Raw genomic sequence first — 24,444 nt, 5'->3', positions numbered from 1 at the left:
AAGTCAATTAACAGATTCGGTGGAAGGGGCATGGCCCAGATAGTGGACTAGTCTCCTGGGACTCCTAGGAGGGAAAGGAGAATCTCTTCCTCAAGCTGGCCCCTCACTCCACTATCTGCCTACAGCCAGATTTCTTTCAGGCCTCAGGCCTATATTCCTGAATTAACTTAAAAAGCTAATTTTGCTTAGAGTCCAACATGAAAGTAACATGTGGCCCCAGCTGCTGTGGCTCAGTGGACTGAGTACAGCCTGTGATTCCCACTTGGGGCACATGCCTGGGTTGTGGGCCAGGTCCCCATTGGGGGCCATGTGAGAGACAATCACACATTGATGTTTCTCTCCCTCTCTTTCTCCCTCCCTTCCCCTCTGTATAAAAATACATAAATAAAATCCTTTTAAAAAACAGTAACATGTGTCTGAGTAGATCTGAAAAGAAGGGTTGTGTTCCAGGTGGGGTATGAGTGAGAAGCTATGAGCCTTAGAAGACTCACACCACTGACAGTCTCAGGAATTAAGGTAGTTGGGAGTAAAAACTTCCACCTTACCTGCCTTACCTTCTTTCCCTTCCAAAAGTTACCAAATGGCTCACCATTCCTGAAGCCTTTAAATAGTGCATGAATAAGGGATGGAGGCCTGGTTCTGTGCCTTACCTGATTTCTAACCTAAATCAGAAGTTCAAATTCACTGACAGTGAAATCCCCCTTCCAGCCCTAAGTTTCTGGGACACTAGTCTCTATTTAAGGCCATGTTCATGCTTGCATGGTGTATGCACCCTAAAACAGCCAGGACCTTTGCACTTCTCCTTCCCAGTCTACACCCTCACTACTGCCCAGACTTCTCCCACCTAATCAAGGGCCCTTTTCTGAGCAACAGATCACCTTAGAACAGTCAGTTTCATGTACTGTCACCTTGCAGCCTGCAGCTTTCAGAGCTCTTCCTGTTTGTCACCCTCAGACCTGGGGCTGGCTGGTCTGGGGACAGGTGAAACAACCTATTGTCTATTAATGCTTCCCCCTGCATTTCTCAAAACCATTGCTACAACCTTTAAGGACAGGAAGAGGCTCCCAGACTCAACAGAGACCTCATCAAGGTTTGAAGCTAGAGTATAATGAAAGAGAAAAGAACCCCTCAGTATTTTTTAAGATTTTACTTATTTATTTTTTAGAGAGAGGGGAAGGGAAGGAGAAAGAGAGGGAGAGAAACATCAATGTGTGGTTACCTCTCATGAACCCCCCACCAGGGACCTGGCTCACAACCCAGGCATGTGCCCTGACTGGGAATCAAACCTACAACCTTTCAGTTTACAAGCCTACACTTAATTCACTGAGCTACACCAGCCAGGAGGAACCCCTCAGTATTTTTTTCTGAGTTGGTTTAGACCATACCTGCTGTATCTGAACACCACATACATGAAGCTTCACCTAACCCAACCTAAGCTACCAACTGCAATTTGTTCAACTCTGGCCAGTCTGATATCAGCCCTAAGAGCTCATCCTGCCCGCCCAGCCATTCCTGAGTTCCCAGGAGGTCCAGGTCAGGTGACAAGGCCTTTCGGTGGAAAGGGACTGAAATCATCTTCACACTTACAAGAGAAGGCCACCTGCCTTCTCTTGTCCAGGGATGTCCAGGGGTGGGAGTTTACAGAGGGTTGCTGGAGGAGGGGAGAAAAGAATGGTCCATTATCTGCTGAATGTGTTCTCTGATGGAAGGGGAAATGTTCTGTGAAAATAGCATTCTCTTATTCTGGAGGTCATTTTATAGTCCCAGAGGCTTCCCCAGATATTCTCCTTCAGCTTTCTTGAGAGCTCCACATGGGGACTTAGGTCAGACTGAGGGAACTCTGCCCTGGAAGCTCAGAACTGCAGGCAGTCTGGATGGGAGCTCAGGGGGCTCAGCTTGTTTGCTCTGAGGAGAAGGTGCCTCAGATCAGAGCTTTTCTCAGCTAGGGCAGGAGTGGGGTGGAGCCTGTGGGAAATGCTTGTTAAGAAGAGTGGCTTTTTTCTGGAAAAGAGAATTTTCCACTAATCCCCCTGTCAACTTCATGGAAATATTACATTCCCCATGTCTGGCAAGTACTTTTTGAGAACATCACACTGGAGAACAGGCCCAATAAAGTGACATTTGTCCAGTCAAGATAGCATAAAGTATATAAAACAAAATGGAGTCAGTCATGTCAACCAAGGTGGCTACCAGTCAGCCATGACACTTTGGTTCAAGAGGGAATCTACCTAAGTCATGTTAGACACATCTGGCAAGGAGACACACCTAAGATATCCGTACACATGACCAGAACAGCCATGTCTGCAAAGCAAGACACCCATAAATAGGCTCCTGGGGAAATTTCCCACTTGCCATCAGGGGTACCAAGACACTTATCAAGAGACCCAATGGGGTGGAATATGCCACTCTAAGGGTATAATTGAGGCAGGTTCCAATCCACTGCTGAGACAGCTGAGCTCCACACACCGGAGTGCTGCTCCACGCCATGCTGATCTTCCTTGGCATCAGCTGCCAGAGGCTCTGTCCTGCTGGACTGAGGACTTCATTTGCACTGCTGCCCACCTGGCTCTGGAGAGTCTTCCTTGCAAGACACTCATGGCTCCCTTGCTCACTGTGCTGTCTCCCAGACCCACAAACTAAGACTCTGGGACTCAGGTTCCTTGTCCCCCAATTCTTTTGTGTAATGTTATTACTAATAGTTTCTGAGTGATTAGTGTTGTTATTAGGTTAGTATAAATTTGAATTAAGTATGCATCAACGAAGGTTAAATAAACCTGCATTAATAAAATCCTGGTGAATAGCATGGTCACCTGTGTTGGCTCCCTGTTTTTCTCAGTGCCAGTGTCACCTGTAGAATTGGTGGTCATGCAGACTACTTGGTGTTTTTGGTTCTTCGAGCCCAGATCAGACGATCTGAGCAGGGACTGAAGGCTGGCTTGTAGGAAAGGCTATAATTCAAACACATGCTCATGACACACGTGAATCCCCTGACTCAGGGCCAGCCCTGCTTCATTACTGCTCTTAAAGAATTTCAGAGGGAGGGGGGGACATTGGCTCCTCCCAGTTACACTGCCCCCAGGGCAACATGTTTCTCCTTCAGGAATCTTCTCTTACCCTTTCCAAATCTCTCCATTTTCTGGTGTCTTAAGTTAGAAGGCAATGAGTAATAGCCCCTGGGTACCCACTTCTGCCAAGGCTTGACATGAAACACACATCACATGCTATGAATTGCAAATGAAGTTTATTGTGCAGACACCAAGACCACAGCACTTTAGATTCAGAGCCAGCAAAACAGGCTATATACACAGAAACTTGTTTCCCTGGGGACACTGTCAGGGGAAAGGCACGGGCTTTGAAACTGGGTCCTCAACAGAATACCTGTCGGGGGGAGGACCACCAAATGGGCAATGCAAGGAGTGACCAGGAATGGGGGCATGGCTAGAAGCACAAACCTAGGCAATGCAGATTCTTCCCCAGGGGACAGAAGGTGTCAGTGGCTTCAACTAATTTGTTTGGAGAGGAGATATTTGAAAAATTTAATGTAGGCATCCCTTTCCTCCAAAATGCTATCAGAGGTGGATGACAAGGTTTGATTTGCTGTCTGTCAATTAGATGTACAAAGACAGGCCTCTACATTCTGGAGTGGGAGAATCAGGAGCAGAACTCCATCTTTATCTAAAAGAGAAGCTTACGTTGGAACTGTAACTTTCACTGGAGCCACCCTTCTCAGAGCTAAAACCTCCCCCTCCTGATTTAGTACCACCTCCAGAGCCATACCCCCCTCCAGAGCTTCCTCTAGAGCCTCCTCTAGAGCTTCCTCTAGAGCCTCCTCCAGAGCCATATCCTCCTCCAGAACCATAGCCTCCTCCGGAGCCGGAGCCTCCTCTGGAACTGCCGCCTCCACTGCCTCCTCCACCGCCACTTCTGGAGCTTGACCCTCTGCCTCCAGAGCCGAAACTGCTGCTTCCAGAGCCATATCCTCCTCCTCCTCCTCCTCCTCCTCCAGAACCAGATCCTCTACCTCCAGAACCGAAGCCTCCAGAGCCAGACTTGGATGTCCCACTTGTAGAAATAGTGCTGCTTGTCACAGCTGCAGAGAGAGATGGTGATACCATAGAAAGTTCTGACTGTCTCAGCCTGCCTCCACCCAACACACCATGCAGAGGACAGGACCATACCCCCACTTACACACAGTCACGCTGCTGCTGAGGTCTCCAGACATCCTGTAAAGGAGAGGGAGAAAAGACAGAGCACTTAAGTTCTACACACATGTTGTTTTACAAGTGCCACCTACAAGTGTACAGGTTAGCCTCTAACATCAGCCACCAGAGCCCTAGAGAGCCCACTCTCCTCTGTGCTGCCAGATCACAGAGATGGGACCAGCCCCCTGTTTCCACACTGCCTGGTATCCCCATTCATCTACATTTTTTGCTCTCATAAAAATAATCAGAAGTCAAATTCACTTTTGACTTGGCACCCCATCTTTGTATTTAAATCCATCTTGAGGAATCTAATATTCAGAATCCAAGCCACACCAGAAATTTTGAAATGAGGCTGTATTGCATGAACATTTGGTTCAGAAAGAACTGCAGCTCTGTGCAGCCTCCCTGCCCCACTCTCCTGCCCCACCGTCCTCAGCTCCATCTGAACTCTTTCCCAATGCCTCTTGCAAGCTGGGGGACATGAAGCTTGGCCTCGCAGACAGGCACAGAGCAGCAGCCTGAGCCAGCAGCTCCCTGTCTGTCATACTGGCTTGCTGGTGGTCCAGGGCAGCTTTCCTCCTCCAGTTGCTTATAGCCAGATTAAATCACTGGGGGTGTTAATGACACTAGCAAAGCTTTCTGACCCCTTTGGACAGAAAGGTTCTCTTTGGGGGCATTAGCAAATGGTTCTGTTTATGCCTCCAGAAACCTGCAAAAAATTAGGTCTGGCTTCTGCTCTGGGTGAGCACACCCCAGCCAGTCAGCACACCCCAACCCATCTCCCTATTCCAGGTCACAACGTGGAGGCAGGAGAGACCATGCACCCCACAGACCCAGAAAGCAAGGTTTCAAAGTGTCTAGGACTAACCTGCTTTCATAGCATTTCTGGGGTTTTTTTGGGGGGTGGGGAAGTTGTTTGTTTGGTTGTTTGTTTGTTTCAGAAAAGACCACAATTAATTTACTGCTTAATTTAACTGACTCTGCCTTGTTAGTCATTCCATATGAATAAATCTACCACTTTACAATAATGCTTTGTGTCCTGACTTTCTGCTCAGGGGACATAGAGACGTCAACTCTCAGCCATCACAAGGCCCCAGCTCCACCACTGCTTTCCCTGACTTTGCCTCCAGCCGTGGTTCTAAGAGATAAGGGAGGGTGAACCCGGGTCCCTTCTGCCCTCCCAGTACCCCTCACCTGTACTCCTCGCCCTCCAGCAGCTTCCTGTAGGTGGCGATCTCCACATCCAGGGCCAGCTTGGTGTTCATGAGGTCCTGGTAGTCCTTCAGGAGCCGGGCCAGATCCTCCCGGGCCTGCTGTAGGGCCTCCTCCAGCTCATTGAGCTTGTTCTTGGCATCTTTGATGGCATGCTCTCCCCTTTGCTCAGCATCTGCAATGGAGTCTTGCACATTCTTACACTACAAGGGAAGGAGAAAAGCTTTCTGTTTATACAGAGACTGGAGTCTGCCTGGCAGAGAGGGAACAGAGGTGTTTAGGGTGTGGCAAGCCAGAATCACTGGCCCTGGAAGTATTGGGTTCCCCTGGAGTTAACACAAGCTGCAAACAACCGTGCTAAAACTTGTTGCTGTCTCTGTGGCATCATCTTCCCAGGTCGCCTTTGACTGGAATAAGTTCCCCACACAGACCCTCACAACACAGGTCCAGATCATTATCCCATTTTGTAGCTGCAAATGGAAACATCCGAGGTGGACTGCCTCACAAATTCTGTTGTTTATGGAGCAGATTCTGTGCCCACATCCTCTCTTTCAAAACTAATGCCCAGTCCTATGCCAACTCCCTGAAGCACTCACTGCTGCTCCATCATGCAGCTGGCGGTGCTCAGGGCTGTGCCACGGTGGGACACTATAGCTGCAGTCCATGACAAGTCCAATGACCCCTGCTTTATTTGTTATTCTTCTCTTTCACCAGTGTGAGCAATCAAACAGCGGACACAATTCTTTCCCCATACTACTCCTTGCTTTAGAATGTCTCTTAGGCCACTCTAAAAATTGTTATAAGCCTTAAATTATATTAAGCCCAAAGCATTCGGGATCAATATACACTAGATTAGAACATCTCAGTTTCTCTGGCTCCCTGTCTTGCACACACACACACACACACACACACACACATTTGCACACACCTATACACAGCCTCCCACCCCACCCCAAGCCCTGCACAACCAGTGGAGCTGCACCAGTTCTCAGGGCCATGCCCCACCTGCTTCTTCACGTGGTCAATCTCCCCTTTCAGCCTCTGGATCATGCGGTTCAGCTCATGGATCTCCATCTTGATCTCTTTCATGCTGTCTCCATGTTTCCCAGCAGTGATCTGGAGCTCCTCATACTGTATGGGAAGAGAAAAACAGTTGCAGCTGGGGAGAAGCTTGGCTTGAAGCAGGGAAAGTCTGGTACTGGTCCAGGGAGCATCAGCCAAGCAGGATATCATGGCTGCACTCATGGGGGGTGGGAACCATCTGATACCCCCGGAAAGACTCAGTGCCAGACTCGATTGAGGACACTTAGGGTACTATGGACACTCTTTCTGGGGAACGATGCCTAACTTCCACTAAATAAAAACAATAACAACCTTATTGTACAGTTTCTGGCTGGCTATAAGCAGCTGTGGTTCTCCCTGGGCTCCTAGTACTTACCTTGCTCTGGTAGAGGGCCTCGGCCTCAGCCTTGCTTCTAAAAGCAATCTCCTCATACTGGGCCTGGACCTCGGCGATGATGCTGTCCAGGTCCACGTTGCGGTTGTTGTCCATGGACAGGATAACATTGGTGTCAGTGATAGTCTGGTGCGCCTGGGACAGCTCCTGCAACACATGGGAGTTCCGGCCATGGCTTCCCTGTCCAGTGAGAAGGTAGCCCCTCCCTGGTGTTCGGGAGCCACACAGAGCCTCAGACTCAGCGTGCACTGCATGGAGTTTAAAGTTCCATCACCATCATTCCTAGGCCCCTGCCGAGGTTGCCCTGAGAATTGTGGGAGAGGGGTCTGTATTTCTGAGCCTCCTAGTTAACAGCCTTCATCATTCATGCAGTTTTGATTAGTGCCCCCAGAAAGAAGCTAGTTAATGGCAAGTGCCTTAAAATATACTTCCTGTTGCAGAAGTCATGTATGTGCATTTAGGCAGGGAGCAGATAGGTATATTACATTTGACCTCCAAATTATATTGGACATAGGGATGGGAACAGGACAGATCTCTTCTTAAAGGGAGTGGGACATTTGGCAACTGGAGTAAGGGGAAGTTGTCCTAGTGTTTCCTGAGCCTTGCTTCCTGTGATGCCAGAGGAGAAAGTTGCTCTCCTCCAAGACCTGCTCCATAGAAGCCCCCTAGCGGCCTGGAATGATGGCAATTTGAAGTCAGCCTGTCCATACACCCCACCTATACCACTTTTTCACCAATTGGGAAGGGCTTTCCTTTGGTGGGAAGGGTGGAAAGAAAGGTTCTCTCTGGGATCAGCCTCCTTACCGCCTCAAAGAGGGCTTTCATGAACTCAAGCTCCTGGCTCAGCACGTCTACTTTGGATTGCAGCTCCACCTTGGCCATGTAGGTATTGTCCACATCCTGTAAGAAAGGTAAGCAGCCTCTGGTAAAACTCATGACCTCCACTTATTCACCCCCTTTCTGGGTATGCATCCCATCCTCTCTCTACACTCCATTCCACCCAGTCCCTGCTAGCTGCTGTCCAATATCCCAGGCACCTCCAGATGAACCATGTCCTCATGGGACCTCATCAGGCATGGAGTCCACTCTGTGCTTTCCCTTGGGGTTCCATGCCCACATTCACTGCTCATGCACCTCAACACCAACAGAGCTCTGAATAGATCAAGCTCTGTCAACCATTTTCTCCCTCTTGCTTGATACATTATGGGACATAGTGGCCTCTGTGGTTTTTAACAGTCCTCCACTGTCCCATCCTGTCTGTCCATCCCAATCTCTCCTGAGTTTCTTTGGATTTTATATCAAAGTCTCTGTAGGAACCAGCTGAACACCCTCACTTTTGCCTTCTAGCTCAAACCTTCATCAGCACAACCAACAGGCAACAGCAGGCATTCTTAGAGAAGTCCCATTCCTTTCTTAACTTCTTAGAAGAATTAAGTGCTCTCTTTATTTTTATCTTTCATAATCCAATATAGGTTTTAATAGGTTATTGATGGGAAAGGCTCTACCAAATTGCACAACATCTTTGAAAATTGTCTCCAGAAACTTGAACTACAAAAACACTTTTGTTCCCAAGAGAATCAGTGATAGACACGCCTCACCCCTTTCCCTTGCCACTGGTCTTTTCGCTCAGAGTTGTTCTCCAGCCTGTCTGTTTGGATACCACAGGCTTCTGAAGCACTCTCATCCCCAGCACAGCCATGACATTCTCTTGCTCACCTTTTTAAGTGTCACAAAATCATTCTCAGCAGCTGTGCGCTTGTTGATTTCATCCTCATACCTGTTGGGACCCAAAAGACATAGTGTTAGATTAGTTCTACTTGGTTCACTTTTTTCTTTTCCTTTTCCTGGTAGATTCACCAAAATTACCCTATTCTCATGGAATATTAAGCACTCTTTAATGGTCTAAAATGAAACCATGATATCCTAAATGAGGGTGATTTTCAACAAATTAACTCTCAAACAAGTAAAACAGGTGATTTCTAAAGCCCTGAATGTCTTCCTCGCAAATTATCAGCAAAGATCCCAATGCCTCTTTCCTTTATCGCCACAAATGCAAGTGAGAGATGAGTGACTTGCTGGGAAGTCTCCCATCTCATGCTGGGGGAATAATCAAGTGGCTCAGATCAATGTCTCCACTCAATGTTTTCTCTGCCACCTACTTCTTCTTATATTCCTCAACGAGATCCTGCATGTTGCTCAGCTCTGAATCTTGTGTTGTCCTTTCTGCAGACAGCGAATCCACATATTTCTTCAGTTGGCCAATATATGCTTGAAAGATGGGTTCCAGGTTGGTGGAACGGCTGCTGACATTGATTTGCTGCAGCAGCTCCCATTTGGTCTGCAATACCTGGTTCTGCTGCTCCAGGAACCGCACCTGCCATGACCAGAAGAATAGGACATGAGCTCTGGACTGCCCTGCTTTGGGACCTAGAGGAGTCTACATGGCTTCATCCTCCTGAGCTGGATGACAGATCATGCCAGATTGTGCTGGACAGAGCTTGAGCTCCCTGCCTCCACACTGGGAAGGTTCTATAGATTCCTCATATTACACCCAGCATTCTCCGTGCACAGCACGCTTTTCCTACTTTCCCATCCACTAGTTTGTTTGCAGCTGCTCCCAAGACTCCAGGCCATTTCCCTCCCTATCCCAGGTGAATTCTCGGCAAAGGTCCCATAAATGCTGGGGAAAACCAAAGGCAGGCCTCCACTGGCGCTGCTCCCAAGGGTGATGAATGTGAGAGCACTGAAAAGCAGGGCTCCTCAGTCTGGTTTTTAGGAGCCTTGTAAATTCCCTAGACAGGTTCAACGGCCTTGAAATGGAAGAAAACCCTGTAACACACCAAAGTGACACACCAAAGTGACACCAATAAAGACTTTATGGGTCACAAAACTGAGAATGTTTCTCTTCAAGGCAGGAACTTCATTCATCCCCCAGTAGATATTTCAAATTTGGCTTCCCAGAATTTAATAAAGTAAAAACTTCTAGGGAAGGAAAGAGGATTTCAGAAGAAAATGTCTCAGCAATTCCTTCCAAAACCTGCTGTCACAGGGCCTGACCCAGTCAGTCCATCATTTATCTATATCACTTTTTCTATGATTTTTCAGAGTTTTCCATAAATACTATTTATTTAGCAAAAACAGTAAAGCCAAGGGCACAAATAACTCCTAACTGCGACTGCTGTGGAAGATGTAGCCCACAAAGCCAGCACCTTTCCCATTTGGATATTGCTAGTAATCCAGGCTCATGCGACTGCACTCATGGCTGGACAACAGACAAATCTGAGATTTGCTTTTCAGTTAGCACTGGAAGTAGGGCATCCTAAAGCATCAGATGGAACCAGCTTCTCATGACTCACCTTGTCGATGAAGGAAGCAAATTTGTTGTTGAGAGTTTTGATCTGCTCCCGCTCCTGGGCTTTCACGTTCTGGATCTCGGGGTCAACTTTCACATTGAGAGGCTGCAGGAGGCTCTGGTTGATGGAGACTTCATGGATGCCTCCACCAGGGAATCCTCCAGGCCCAAAGCCACCAGGACCCCCAGGACCTCCAAAGCCGCCACCACCTCCCATGCGGCCTCCACCAAAGCCGCCTCCTCCAAAACCACCGCCTCCGAAGCCACCGCCTCCGAAGCCACTGCCACCTCCGAAGCCACCACCTCCGAAGCCACTGCCACCTCCGAAGCCACTGCCACCTCCGAAGCCACCTCCAAAGCCACCTCCTCTGCCACCAAATCCACCACCGGAGCCAAAGCTTCCACCTCCTCCGGCCACACTAATAGAGATGCTCTTGGTTCCTCCAAGGCCAACAAGACTCCGACTGCCAAAGCCGCCTCCGCCACCGCCACCGCCACCGCCATGGCGGCTCAAACAGGAGAAGCTGGTGCCTGATCTCCGGCTCCCGCCAGAGACCACAGCCGAGCCACTGCTGAAGCTCCGGAATCCTCCTCCACCTCCTCCTGCTCTTCGAGGTTTGCACGTAATCTGACAACTCATGATGGCTTTGCCCAGCAAGGAAAGTTGAAGGTTCCTGAGAAGAGTTGAAGGCTGGAGATTCAACTCTGCTCTTGGGAGACTGTCAGGGTCCCTTTTTTATACTCCACCTAGGTGTTGGTGTGCATGGGTGTGGGCCCACTTATGCATGGGTTTGGTCTGCCTGGAAGCTATTCCTGGTGTATGATTATCAAGCTAATAGCCATTAAAAATCTATAACCTGCCCTATCCCAGAACTTGCTTTGATTGCAAACTTCTCCTGCTTATCTAGACATCTGTCATGCAATTTGATTTTTGTAAAATCATCAAAAGAGGAGATCAGAATGTGTGTTTCTCAATCTGAAAAGGACCTCCTGCAAAATGCTGTTCCCTGTCCTGGACTAACCCAAAGGAGGCCAGTGGAGGCTCGCCACCACAGCTCAGCTGATACCAGATGACGGGGTAGAGACTGCGGAGTCCCTCAATACCAGCCTTAGAGTTCCCCTTGCTTTTCCTTCTGCCCCAGGGAGAGTTTTAACAAGTGCCTTTGCATGTGCTGTGAGGAAACAGGCATCCTCTTACAGAAAGAAGTTGACTTAGGGTACTGCAAAAGAGTTGTCATTCTTCAGAATATCTTGACTCTTTCCCTCCTGTGATATAGAAGGAATGCACAATAGCCAGGCATTGATAAGAGAATTTTCTTTCCTGTAACCAGAAGTTTTTATAACCATCAACTCTGTCATTTTCCACATGAAAACCAGAAATGAGGGGCTGAAGGAAAGTTCCTCCTCTGGGTCTATCTCACTCTGTGCACCCAATAAAAGTTTGCAATCAAAGGCTTTCTGCAACTCCCAGATCCAAGTGTACTTTGGTTTAGTCAGTCAGCAGTCACAGTTTGGCAGTGATTCTGGTGAGCAATTAGGAAGCTGCGCTCTTCGATGATACCCAGGGTTGGATGAAGATCAGAAGACCCACCAACTCACCAAAGGCACAGAACTCCCACATCTAAATCCAAGCACAGTCCTTCCTTTGTCCATGTGGCCAAATACATAGGAGAGGCACTATGGACTATTTGAATTAAATTTAAAGTCAGAAATTCTGGGTTTGAGTCCCAATTTTGCATTTTACTCTCTGTGGTGTTGAATTAAACTCAATCCTGTATTGTTAGCTATGAAATGGGAAAATTATCTGAAATGTTTTGAAAACAATGATACACAATATCAATGTTAGGTATTGTTATTTGGGGTGAAGCAAAGATATCTCCTTTTCTTTTCATGTGTTATGGTCATGAACTCCACATAATCACCTAAGTTACCAAACCAGGATTTCTCAGATCCTAGTTCAGAGTTACCATACATTCAAGTAAAAAACATAAACTTCAAGTTTAAGTCCCAGTTTCATTGTATTTTAGTTAAATGACCTTAGATAATTCACAATGCTTTCTGGGCTTCAGTTCCCTCATCTATGGAAAGTGACTAACAAGAAGAATATAGCTATTGTAAAAACAGAACAAGATGATAAACACATGTGCTAAGCTCAGTTCCTGGTTAATCACAGAAATTCAGTAAGTACTATTTACCTTTGCACCACCTCCCCGTAGTCTCCAGCCCTATGTCTTAACTAAGCGGCAATGAAGATAAAGAACAGGGCGCTAGTTATTCAAGAGGTTTGATTTGCAATAAGAGAATGCTGAAAGAAGCAAATCTGTGTGTCTCCTTTATTTATTTTCCCTAGTTGGGCTTATATAATTGTAAGTATGCAAATACATCGTAAAGCTAAAGGCTTCGGAGAGAGCCTCAATCCAAAGTTAAACGTGTCATTATCTATGGCTATCTGAACTACGCCCTAATTGTCCATTACTCCATCATGACTGTGCTGAGGCCATGCCAGCTTTGGTAGGGGTGGGGGAGGGGGGTCTTAGTCTGTCTGTGACAGAAAGGAACAGACATTTATTAAGCATCTGCTGTATACCAGGCTTGTGCCAGGCATACAGTCTGCATGCTTTATTATTCTGCTCTCACACTGGGTCTCCCTTTCCAGTCTCTTTGCCGGGCACCTTCCCTTTCTAGATCCATTTACCAGTTCTTGAAAGTCAAGTTGAAGAGGTAGAGTCCTCTTCTCTTAAAATGTGGATGGTGGAAGAATGCAATGTGAATATTATATAACATTTTACTCCTTTTTTAGACTTTACCTCTCACATAATGTCAATGTGCTTATGTAGATAACAAGTTTTTTAAGAAAGTGAGATGGGTATTTAGATGCTTGATTCCAACTGTGTTTTGTAGCTGACCTCCACTATGGTCTTTGCTTTCTTCATCTGTGAAATGGGGACATTTATCCTAAATCCACACTGTCCCGCAAGGACATTGACCTGTTGGTGGAATGAGTTTTCACTTTGCTATCTCTGAGAGCAGAACAGTGATCCTGTAGGACAAAATCCTTCTCTTTTTTTTTAAGTTTTTATTTATTTATTTTGAGAGAGGGGGAAAAGAAGGAGAAAGTGAGGGAGAGAAACATCAATGTGTGGTTGCCTCTCACATGTCCCCCACTGGAGACCTGGCCATAACCCAGCCAGTAACCCAGCCAGCAACCCAGGCATGTGCCCTGGCCTGGAATCAAACCAGTGACCCTTCGGTTCACAGGCCAACACTCAATCCACTGAGCCACACCAGCCAAAATCCTTCTTTTAACAAGCTGCTGGCAAGCCCAGGCTCCTGAATGCTTCCCCTCACAGGTTTGCAAAAGCACATCCCTTGGCCAGAGGAGCAGAAAAGCAAGCTCCCAGTGTGAAGCAGAGAGGGGGTGAAGTATTTAGCCAGTGGGAAATAAATGTGGATGCCAACACCAGATTCTTCGGGTAGGAATTACTTTCCCCCTCCCATCTACTCCTTTAGCAGCATTCGTACCTCGCTTACAACCTCCTCACAACCTTCCTTGTGGTACAATGAGTCACATCTCTAGGCTTCTGCTGGGCAGAGTTAGTGTCATATTTCTCTTTACCCTAAACCTCTCTGTTCGTGCAGCACAGAGCAGTCACTCAGGGAATAAGCCTACGATGCAAAAATCATTTCTAAGATTTTGGGTTCAGAATTGCAGCTTTTTCGTGACATGGAAATGTGATGTTACCAAATCTTCACAGTCTGCCATGCACCTCTTCCCTACAGATCTTACCAGGACATAGTCTCAGGGTTCTGTCCCACCTCCCCCAGCCCCCATCGGGGCTTCTCTCCACAGGCTAGTGAAGTGAACCTCTCCTTTACAAAGAACTCAGGCTCAGCAGAACAGAGGTGCTGTGCCCTCAAGGTACCTGTTCACACAGCCCCAGAATGGAAACCGAGTGTTTAGATTTCAAATACAAAACAAAACAAACCACAAACCCTTCTCCTCCAGCTCCTGCTGCTGAGTTCAGGCTGCTCAAGGGACCAACACCCATAGCATCCAATGACACCAAGAAAGAAGTTCAGAAAGTAGAGAGATGACAAGCAGTGGGCTGGAAATCAGCTGTCTGCAGGCTGACCTGCAGCAGAAAATTCTCAAGATAGCTGTACCTTATCCCCATGCTGCCTGCTAAGCCCAGTGCTTTCCAACAGAACTGCTCCCGCAGCTCTAAAGGAAGGTGGGACAGGAGACTTCCAGGCTCCCAGCAGGAGTCACTTGCTCAATATCTCCTCCAGGGCATTTCTTTGTAAGTAATATGTTAAAACTGCTCACTCATCTATAGTCCCAGCCCCTGACCCAGTTCTCCATTGCAGCCCTGGGCCTCCCTTCCTTCTTACCTAACATGTTCTTTTTAGTTTGTTTTTTCACACTACCTCTTTATTTACCATCAACCCCATGGCTACCGACTTTATGGTGCCCTGGGCAAACTGATTTTAACTGAGAAGCCAGGCTTATGGGCAGCCAGGCCCACCTACCCCACTGTGCAGAAGCCCATTTTGGAATGCAGACTCCCAGGCTCATCAGGAAAGCAGAATGTGCCCACTGCTCAAAGCAAGGCAGACCCCAGATTCAGAGGAGGAATGAGGGCAGGGACTCTGCCCAGGACACAGCAGGGGATCATTACATCTTTGTTGAACTAATGAAGCCATCAAGCAACCAACAAAGGAAGCCTTCAGCATTGTGCCTGGCACACAGTAGGTGCTCAACAGGTCTCTTTCCCACTGCAGTGACCAAAACCTCATATGCAACTCTAATTTTCTAATGGGGTTCCAACAGCTCTGACCCAGGCGATGGGAAGTTACACATCCTAGCTGAGTTCTCCAAGGGACCAATCCACAGCTGAATGAATTCAGTTCCTGTCATGGCTACAGACTTGCATTGGGGCACGTGCCTTGTTTGGTACAGTGTTATCCTGCTACTGAAACTCTAACATATGTGCATGTGTGTTCTTACTTGCATGTCTATGTTCACAAAGAGAGCCAAAAAGGGGTCTCCTGTGAAGTTCTTGCCATTCCCAGCCCCAACTGTTATTCCAAGCACTGATACTCTTACTCTTGCCTATTACCATATAGCCACCCTAACATGGAAAAACAAAACAGCCATCAAATATTCCATCCTGTCCTGGTGCTTTCAGAAAAACGGGGTGTTCATATTTATACCACTTATGCCTTCCTCTCAATTCAGAGATTCCTCCAAGTCTCCCCAGACTAATGCTGCCCCCGTCTTACCCAACCTCGCACACTTTGGGGAGCCTTCCTGCTAAATCTATATTGCACTGCTGCATTCACAGCAATTATTCACAGTCAGTGCCTCCATCTGGACACCTGATGTTTCTTCAGCAGCGTCCTCAGGCCAGCTGTCCACTGGGTGTTCCATCAGATGATGTCAGTCCACACTTTTCTTCCCACCCTCAGCTCCCACCTCACCTTGCCCCGTCACTTAAAGCTGCCCCCCTCAGTAGGACCTCTTTGTTTGTTTTCAAGGTTTCCTGTGTTGGGTTGGCTGGGTTGGAATGGTAGAAAGAAGCAGGTGGAGAAATACTACCCCCACAAAAAAAATAATGAGAGAGAGAAAAGGATGAAAACAAATGGAATTTTTAAAGACCAAATAGTTTCTTATTTCAAGAGACTCATCCTTTAGTCTAGCAACAAAGTTCTTTGAGATGTCTTCAGGCCCGTGGGTACCAAAATGCCTTGCTTTGGAAGGAAGAAGAAGGAGGGGAAGATGGGGAAGAAAAAGAAGGAGGAGAAGGGGAAGAGGAAGAAGGAAGAGGAGGAGGAGGAAATTGTTCAAAACTCTCTGGGCAGCTTTTTTTTGAACATCAAAAAACATGGGTCTTCCAAACTCTTCTTTTAAAGTCTTTTAAATTCTAAAAAAAAAAGTGAAATCACTGCTAATTAAGCAATGAATGTTTAATAGTGCTAATACAGTCATTCATTTGGGATGTGTCAAGTTTATGACACTCAGTTAAATTTTTATGAGCCATAGACACACTTCATAGCCCATCAGGTATTCAAAACAGTGCATTTGTCTCTATTTAGCTGTACAGTCTTATACAAGGGGAGTCATATGACAGACTGGGAAAAACATATTTAATGTGAAGGTTGAATTCCTCTGCCAGAAACTAAGCATGTGACCATGACAGGTTACCCCTCTTGCCAGGCCTACCTTTTCTTGCCTGTAGACTGAGGGGTTCGGGAACCAACAGGAATAGGAAGACATTAAATGAGGGGTCAGAGAACCTACATTCCGTTAGCAGCCCTGTGACCAACTGACCAGAACCTAGGGGTAGCCCACAGCCTTCCTAAGCTTTGGTTTTTCTCACCTGCAAAGTGGAGACATTGACCTACAGTTCAGACCCAGACCCTGTTTTCATTTATTTTCTCATTGAAGGACAAAGGAAGCAATGGCAGCCGTAAGACAGGGAGAAAGCCCAGGTCTATTACTTCTCCTTTTACTCTTTCTCTCTCCTTGGCATCAGAGTTCACCAGCACACCTGGGAGCAGACAGGGAACCCCCCTTCTTCTTCTCAGGCTCCACATTAGCCACTGAGAAAAATTCTAACAAAAGTTTGCCTGCCTGGGATTTAGGGTCTCTAGGATGTAAAGTCTCCAGGCTCCCTCTCTTCCCTTGCACAGAAGTGCCTTTGCTGTTTCTGGCATTTATCTGAGCAGCCTGACTTGTTTGGTGTTGCACGCTTCAGAGCTGTCTCTCCCACACAGAGCAAGATCCAAAGATGGGAAGGTCGGGGAGACTCTCAACAAAGATCTTAGGAGGCAGAGGTGGAGGTACAGAGTCTGTGTGGACTCCACCTTCCCTGCCAGCCCCCCAGATCAGCATTTCAGCTTGCACCTAAACACTAGAGCACATATGCTTGGGGCTTCCCTGGCCTCCATTCTTCAGCTCAGGCCCCGCAGTGCCTCACCATCTGATCAGGGCCCGTCCTCTGGAGGCCCATTACCACATCATGGAGTTGACTCACATCTATACTTTGGAAGTCCCCAGAGGGCGAGGTTGGTGCCTGCATTTCTCTCTGTAGGTTTAACTCCACAATATCCACTACCAAGCAGGAGTAATGCTTCTCCGATAAGAGAGGCAATAATGAGAGAATTTGTAATGGGGATGTGTGGTAGGGTTGTGAAGGCAGAGCCGTGACAGGTGGCTGATGTTTTCATTGCCCTGCTCTGTGTAGACACTAACCAAGCACAAATCCCTACCTCCACAGACAGCAGAAAGGAGTGTCAGGTTTGACCAAGCAGGTCACCCTGGGAACCTCTCCCACTTGTGCAGTGGACACAGCACCTGGAGTTACTGACCCTGGGAAGGGACAGTTCAAACTTGTTGGGCCTTCTTGGCAGGACCTCAGACATTTCCCATTTGCCCAGCACTTCACCCTTCACTAGGTATTTGCTTTTACATTCTCGCTCTCATTTATAATTTGCTGACAATCCCACGAGGTAAGAATTATTACAGATTGGGAAACAGAGACATTGAAGGGTTTGCTATGACAACACTGGGCTTGTGCCCAGGACACTTGTAGTTTTGTTGGTCACAGGGATTCCCAGCGTCTCTCCAGACACCAGAGGCCAGTGGTTTGGAACTGCCACCCTCTCCAGCTCCTCTCCACATATCCTCCCTCTTTTCTATCTCCCCAAGCCTCTCCTGCTCAGAACCCCCTTTTCTAGAAAGCTTTTGCTCATCAATCACATGGGGTGCCCATTACCCCTTGACTCTGTGCTTCTTCGCTCTATCACACCCATGCCTCTGTTTCCCCTTATTTAGCTGATATAATGGTCCACTTTCTCAAGTGGCCAACCCACCTTTGTGGGCATCGGCTTACACATTCCCAAGGTGGCTTGGAGTCCATGGAGAGTCACTGGCTGGGTTCTGGGCAGCCCTTGCAAAGTAGAATGCTTACTTGGGAGTGTATGGTTTTGCTGAGGAAAAGGGGTAAAGCTCTTCACGCAGCACTGTCCTGAATTGATCTCACTTCCTGGTGTTTCTTGCCGCTTGTCCCAAGCCCTGACTACCAGAATGGTTTGCCACATTGCCACAAATTTGTTGACTGACCCTGTCTCTCTGGACACTGCTTTTTGGTCACACACAGCAGCCACAGGAAGAGGACTTTATGGTGTCAGGATGCTCTGGGTTTCTACTCACACCCAAGAGGGTGGAGATGGTGGGCAGGGAGACTGCTGTGGGTGTGGGCCCAGGAGGGCTGGGAGGAGAAAGTATGATAAATTATCAGATTGAGTGTGAGAAAGAGGGGTGGTCACCTCCCTCCTCCCGTGTCCTAGGATATCTGTATGTCACAAACTAGAAAGGATGGAATGAATCTTGGCATTCTTCCCTGCAGCCTTGCTTGCAGCCTTGGTATGTCATGCGGGAGACAGCAGGGAGTTTCCATGGGCCTCTGTAAGAACCAGTTTCAGAGGCCCTCCTCCTGGTCCCTTTGGGCACGGAGGCACTGGCACTGCAGTGCTCGGGCCTGAGCCCAAGTGTGCCGTCACAAGACGAGTGTCAAGACAGGCAGCTACCCTGTCCCATACTGGGAGGCCTGCTCCAGGGTCAGTGGGAAGTAAGGAGTAAATCCAGGATGCTAGTTAGGAAGTAGCCACCCACATTGAACAGGAGTCACCAACCTCCCTGGGGAGGGTGTCTCAGCAGTTGAGAGAAGGCTGGGAGCTCGACAATGCCCTGGAGGCTAAAGGACCACCCACAGGCAGACACTGGACTGGCTGAGTGCCCCTGGCAGGACAGGGCAGGGTGGAGAAGAAGCAGGAAGAATAAGGAGCTTGTGCTGCTGCTAATCTCAGTGCTGGAAAAAGAAGTGCCAGGTGGTGTGCACACTATTTTCACTGATCCACACCCTTGAGGTCTGATCTCTTACTCACCAGCCACCCTCCTCCTGCTACTTTCCACCTCTACTTCCCTTCTTCCCAGATTAGCAGCTGGCAGATTGAGCTCAGCTGGATCCTCAGAATTACAGTCCCTCTTCCTAGTCCATGTTTCTGCAAAAGGTGCTACACTCCCAGCCCCAGTTCGGGCCCTGGTGAGAGTCTGGTGTCCTGGCCCTTCTAGGGACAACTGCTTCCCAGGCAGAAAGTTGGGAAAATCAGACCTGAGCAGGATGGCTGCTTAGATGATCTCGGAAAAGCACGCTTTGCCTTTTCCCTAAAACTTGGACAACCATCTGCCAAGGGGTGAGCAGTCTCTACCTGCTTCCCCTGGAAGCCAGGAGGGAACGATGCGTCCATCCAGTGGAGGGGAGGATTTAGGTAGCCTTTATGATGAGGCTGGGAGATGCCAGGTCAGGTTTCCTCACTGGCGTCTTAGCAACCATACTCGGCTCTCTGCCTGGCTTTGGATGCAGTGGCCTCCCTTGAGCCAAGTCAGACAGGGGTCCTTCTAAGGACTGAAAGGGCATGGGTCCTCATTCCCCCTGAGAGGATCCTGGCAGGGAAGGGGATGAGAAAAGCTTCTGAGGTTGGGATCCAGGGCTGAGTTGTCCGGCTCTGCCTGGGTGACAGAAACATTTGGGACTTCGGGACTTCTTCCTGTCCCTTAGGTCTTTTCCTTGCCCTCTGTCCCAGTGTAAAAAGTGACCCAAAAGAAAGATTCTGAGGGATTCTCTGTTTAGAGGGAGAAAAACTATAATGATAAAATTTCCTTGTGGGGTGACTTGTCTTAAACAAAGGCCATATTGTGTGCTGGTTAAAAGAAGGACAAGGATTCATATCACATACCTGGATTGAATCCTGGCCTCACCATTTATTAGTTTCTTGACCTTGAAAGTGTTACTTACCTTTTTGTGGCCTCTATTTTCTTATCTATAAAGTGGGCAATATAGCAGTATTCACTTCAGAGAGTTAGTAGAAAAATAAATGAAATCAAACATGTAGCACTTAGCACAACGTCCAGTGGAAAGCAAAGATTTCTACTTTCCAATAATCCCAGTTACAGAAAATGTCTAGAAATCCCAATGGTGTGGCAATAAAATAAAAACAACATCAGCTCCTAAGATGCATCTTGCCACCTGACCATGTACACCAGCTCTTGTCCCTTCCCCATGCCAGGTCCCAGCAGGCAGGCAGCTCAGCCCTGCTCAGCTATTAACCAGCCACTCATTACACAGTTCATGGCAGTGGTTCTAGGATATGAGCTTTCCCTCCATGACTGAGTATTTCTTTTAAAAGGAGGACTCCTGAATGCTTCAAGACCCATGAGAATGAAGCCATAAGGAAAAATGAGGGACAGGGTTTCACCTTGGTCCCCAAGAAAGCAGCCTCTCCTGAGTGCCCTAGCTATGTCTGTTCATTGACCACCCCCCACACTCCAGCACATTTTCAAGGAAGAACAACAGTGGGAACAATAACTGCCTTCCTGTAATGCTTCAGATCATGCTCACAGATATGATCTCATTTTGACAATCTTCTGAAATAAGTTGGACAAATATTACTTTGCCCATTTCACACATGAGCAAAGAGGATGAAAAGACCTGCAATGAAGAGACCTGCTTGAGATCAACAGGTGAGTACATGGCAGACCTAAGACCAACATCTTCAGGATCCACATTCCTCTGTGAGCTCCACTGCTAACCTCTCCACCCTTGTCTGCCCCAGCCTTGCTCTCAACATGGAGATTTGATCAGAGTGATCTGCCCCTCTGAAAGGCTCTCCACCCTAGTCTAGTATCTGTACTAACAGCTCAGAAACATGTTAGAGACTACTCTGACTGATACTTTCATTCTTAAGATAAAGAGACTGAGTTCAGTGACTGGTCAAGGTCTTGCAACTAAAGGGTAACAAGCAGGAACCCAGCCCAGAAGCTCTGCCACCAAACCACATCACCCTGACAGTGTGGAATTTCAGAGGAGAAAAGGCTTCAGGTAAACTAACAGCAGGCCCTTAATAAATATCAGAGTCAACACCCAGTTACCCATGATTGATAGACAAGAAGAAGTGAACAGGAGCTGTGCCTTTTCCAGGCTTCTAAATCTTTCATTGCAACACTGCCCCTAGGATATTATGGTATCAAACCACCTGCTCTTTCCTATTCACATGCTTATGAGTAGACAGGAAAGGGGCTAATAAGTTGGGTCCAGAAACAAGATAAGCCAACCCTTGTTCCATCATGCCCTTAATAGCCAGATGTTGATGATTTTCTCACCACGGGAGGGACTGCGTTTCTTCCCCCTAGTCTTGGAAGATGCACATCTCTTCATGGTGGCACGTGGCAGGTCACAAGTGCCAATCAGGTGGCATGAGGCTCCTGCCACATAACCTTGCCTTTCAGCCTGATGTGCTCACTATAGAAACCTTGTTTATATATTATCAAAACAAGAGAGAAAATTACTGAAGAGAAGGCCGCCAAAAATGAGGCACTCCCTATGATCTCAAATGTTACCCTGTGAGTGTTGATAAGGTATGGTTTAAATGGAAGTACCATCTAACGCTTCCTTCAAGGACACAGAGATACTGCATTATGTTCTCCACTTGCCCAGAATGTTCTTCCAGCTGTAGGACAAAAAGAAATAAACTGTGCTAACAACAAGAGAAACTGAAACCTGATAATGAAAGGGACAAATCAATTGACCCATTGTTTACAGAGTAAAAGTGTATGGATTGTTGGATCCAGAAAGCTGAGCCAAGGACTTGCCTCTCTCCATACCCCTTCTCATCATCCTTGTCATTGAAGGTTAATTAAGGACCTAAAACTGAAGGAGGGGCAAGATGGCCTCACCTCAGTCTTGGTCTCATGCACAACTTGCCATGAACAACCCAAGCTCAAGAACTGAATTCTGGCATTTTCTTAACTGAACAAATGAAAATATTCTCCAAATCACCTATCAGATCAGTTCAAACCAAGACCAAACTTTTACGCCTTTTAAAAATAAGTGGTCAAAATATTCTGGAAGATGAATCTGAGACTTGAGAGAAGAAAAGAGAAGATTATGGAGTATTTGGGAAGGCTATGGAGAAGGAGGCAGCCGGGTTGGAAGTGGCCCCATCCAGGGTTTTACTCTCTTCTGAAGCCCCTTCCCGCAAAAGAGAAGTCTACCTGTGTGCCTCCAGTGGAGACTCACCCGTCGTCTCACAGGGCAGCCTTTACCCCTGTCAGACACTGGATTTGACTGGCAGCTCTTCTTTAGCATGACTTCTCTCACATCCAAGCAAAAGCGGTCCTGACCCTCTTCCATACTACAATTCTGTAGTCCGTCTTCAGTGAACAGGACTGTCACACCCACCCTCAATCATCTTTGATTCCTTCCAAGTCCCTTCTCTGCCCTGGCTTTTGCCCTGAGCTCACTCTAGCTTTTCAGTGGGTCATTAGGCTCCTTTCCAATGCTCAGGACCAAATTCAACATCCAGGGGGAGAGCTTTCTCTGTACCAAGAGGGATGCAGCTGCTTCCTTATGTCTCTGTGAACAGAACAAAGGAAAACATCTTTTTTGAAAAAATTATTCCCAAGAAGTTTTCTGAAATATCCATATTATATCATCTTCACTCTCACCACCTCTGGGAGCTGCTGCCTTGCCATGACCAATACAGGCCCCACTGTTGTGTGTAAAGAAGCCTTTGTACCAGCAGAGGACACTCCATCCTGTCTAGACAGAACCAACAGGGCCTACTGACAGATCAGAAACTGGGTGTGGGCACGAGGGAGGGGTGGGAATAACCGTATGTGAACCTGGGAAGGTCACAAGTTGACTAAGATGGTGCCATTTTTCTGATAATGGATTGACAAGAAGTGCCACATTCCTTCCAGCAGATATGGGAGGAGCAAGCACAGTGACACAGAGCATCCTAAGGCATCTTGGGTATCCATACTTCCAATAAACAACCCAGAATTGCTGGCCCCACCCAAATGTCTCATGGGCATTTTTACCCTCACTTTTTGGCACAAGACTCCATCCAACTGTAGCTCCAGGAAGCAACTTTATAGACCACATCTCCAGCCTCAGACTATAGTTAGACCATTTGCCACTCCCTGTTGACAAGGACAGAAGCCTGTAGGGCCCACTTCATCCCTTCCACCTGACCAAATCCTGCCCATATTTCTAGGCTCCTCAATGTGTAGCTCCTCCAAGAAACTTCCACTCAGATTTGACCTCTTTTCCTGGCTGCTTTTGAAATGTGCTTCCCTCTTGGTTGCCATGACACCAGGTTCTCTCAGTGGCCCCGGGCCACTCTGTTCTTGATTCTTCAGTTTTTTATTCTTGATTCTGTTCTTGATTTCTCCCTCTCTCTCTCTCTCTCTCTCTCTCTCTCTCTCTCTCTCTCTCTCCCTCTTCTTTAATGGCAAATGAAGCAGAAAACAATTCTACCTTTCAGTGCAAACATCTGATGCTTCATTATGTCTTCTAATACAGTCGTGCATAAGAACTTTCAAACTAAAATGTATATGATATTATTACCGGTATTTTCCCTATTGTATCTCCTTGATATTTCAGTAAAGGCATTGTGCTGATATTCTTAAATCATATGTGATTGTAAGGTATACTATCTATGTTTTTTTTTTCTTGGCAGTAAAAGGGTGTTCCTTTAATTTTTGTTAAAAAACAGGCCAATGAGACTGATATGTTTAGACTTCCTAACCTAAAGAAAGAGTATTCTTTTTCAAAAGAAGCATTCATCGAAGTCCTAGTTAAAATTTCCACACATGATTTTGATGGAACTGGGCAGTCACATGAGACTTCATCATAGTTCCTCCAAGGGACCAATAGAAGGTTCCTACTCCAGTGAAATCTGTCCTGGGAATTTGGTTCCTAAGATTCCATGTGAAACTGTAAGCTCTGGTTCAAGATCATCTTCTGGAATTCTCTCTCCAATGAGCTAGTGAACAGCCCCTGAGCCTAGTGAAGACCTCCCCCCAAGAGAAGAAGTAGAATGATGGATTTGAGCTAAACTCAACTAGGATCTGGAAAGCCAAGGTTACAGGAGGAGTTATTGCATTCTGCTCTTTTCCCACGAGCACTAGGTTGTTGTCTTGGACCTGGAATTTTGTGAGAGGAGACACTGTGTGAGGAGGGAAGAAGGTGGGAAGTTTGTTCTTCTCCAGAGTTAGGTGGATCCTAGAGCTCTATTAGAGAGGCTTTGTAAGAGCCACATTGCTAGAGAAAGAAACTTTGGTAGGTTATGAAAGACTGGCCACCAAACTGATGGCT

The 24,444-nt window shown here is 47.2% G+C and overlaps 1 protein-coding gene across 1 annotated transcript; it reads right to left on the bottom strand.

Moving 5' to 3' along the window:
• Positions 1-3,473: 3,473 nt before the first annotated feature.
• On the bottom strand, positions 3,474-10,913 carry KRT2 (keratin 2). Its single transcript, XM_028532442.2, has 9 exons — positions 10,227-10,913; positions 9,030-9,244; positions 8,587-8,647; positions 7,675-7,770; positions 6,853-7,017; positions 6,420-6,545; positions 5,397-5,617; positions 4,189-4,223; positions 3,474-4,090 (listed from the first exon to the last, which is right to left on the bottom strand). The coding sequence occupies exons 1-9, from the start codon at positions 10,860-10,862 to the stop codon at positions 3,672-3,674; spliced, it is 1,974 nt and encodes a 657-aa protein (XP_028388243.1). The 5' UTR covers positions 10,863-10,913; the 3' UTR covers positions 3,474-3,671.
• Between the last annotated feature and the right edge of the window lie 13,531 nt (positions 10,914-24,444).

Source organism: Phyllostomus discolor, chromosome 2 (assembly GCF_004126475.2).
Source record: "Phyllostomus discolor isolate MPI-MPIP mPhyDis1 chromosome 2, mPhyDis1.pri.v3, whole genome shotgun sequence".
Classification (NCBI taxonomy): domain Eukaryota; kingdom Metazoa; phylum Chordata; class Mammalia; order Chiroptera; family Phyllostomidae; genus Phyllostomus; species Phyllostomus discolor.
This window is presented reverse-complemented; position numbering and strand designations above follow the sequence as displayed.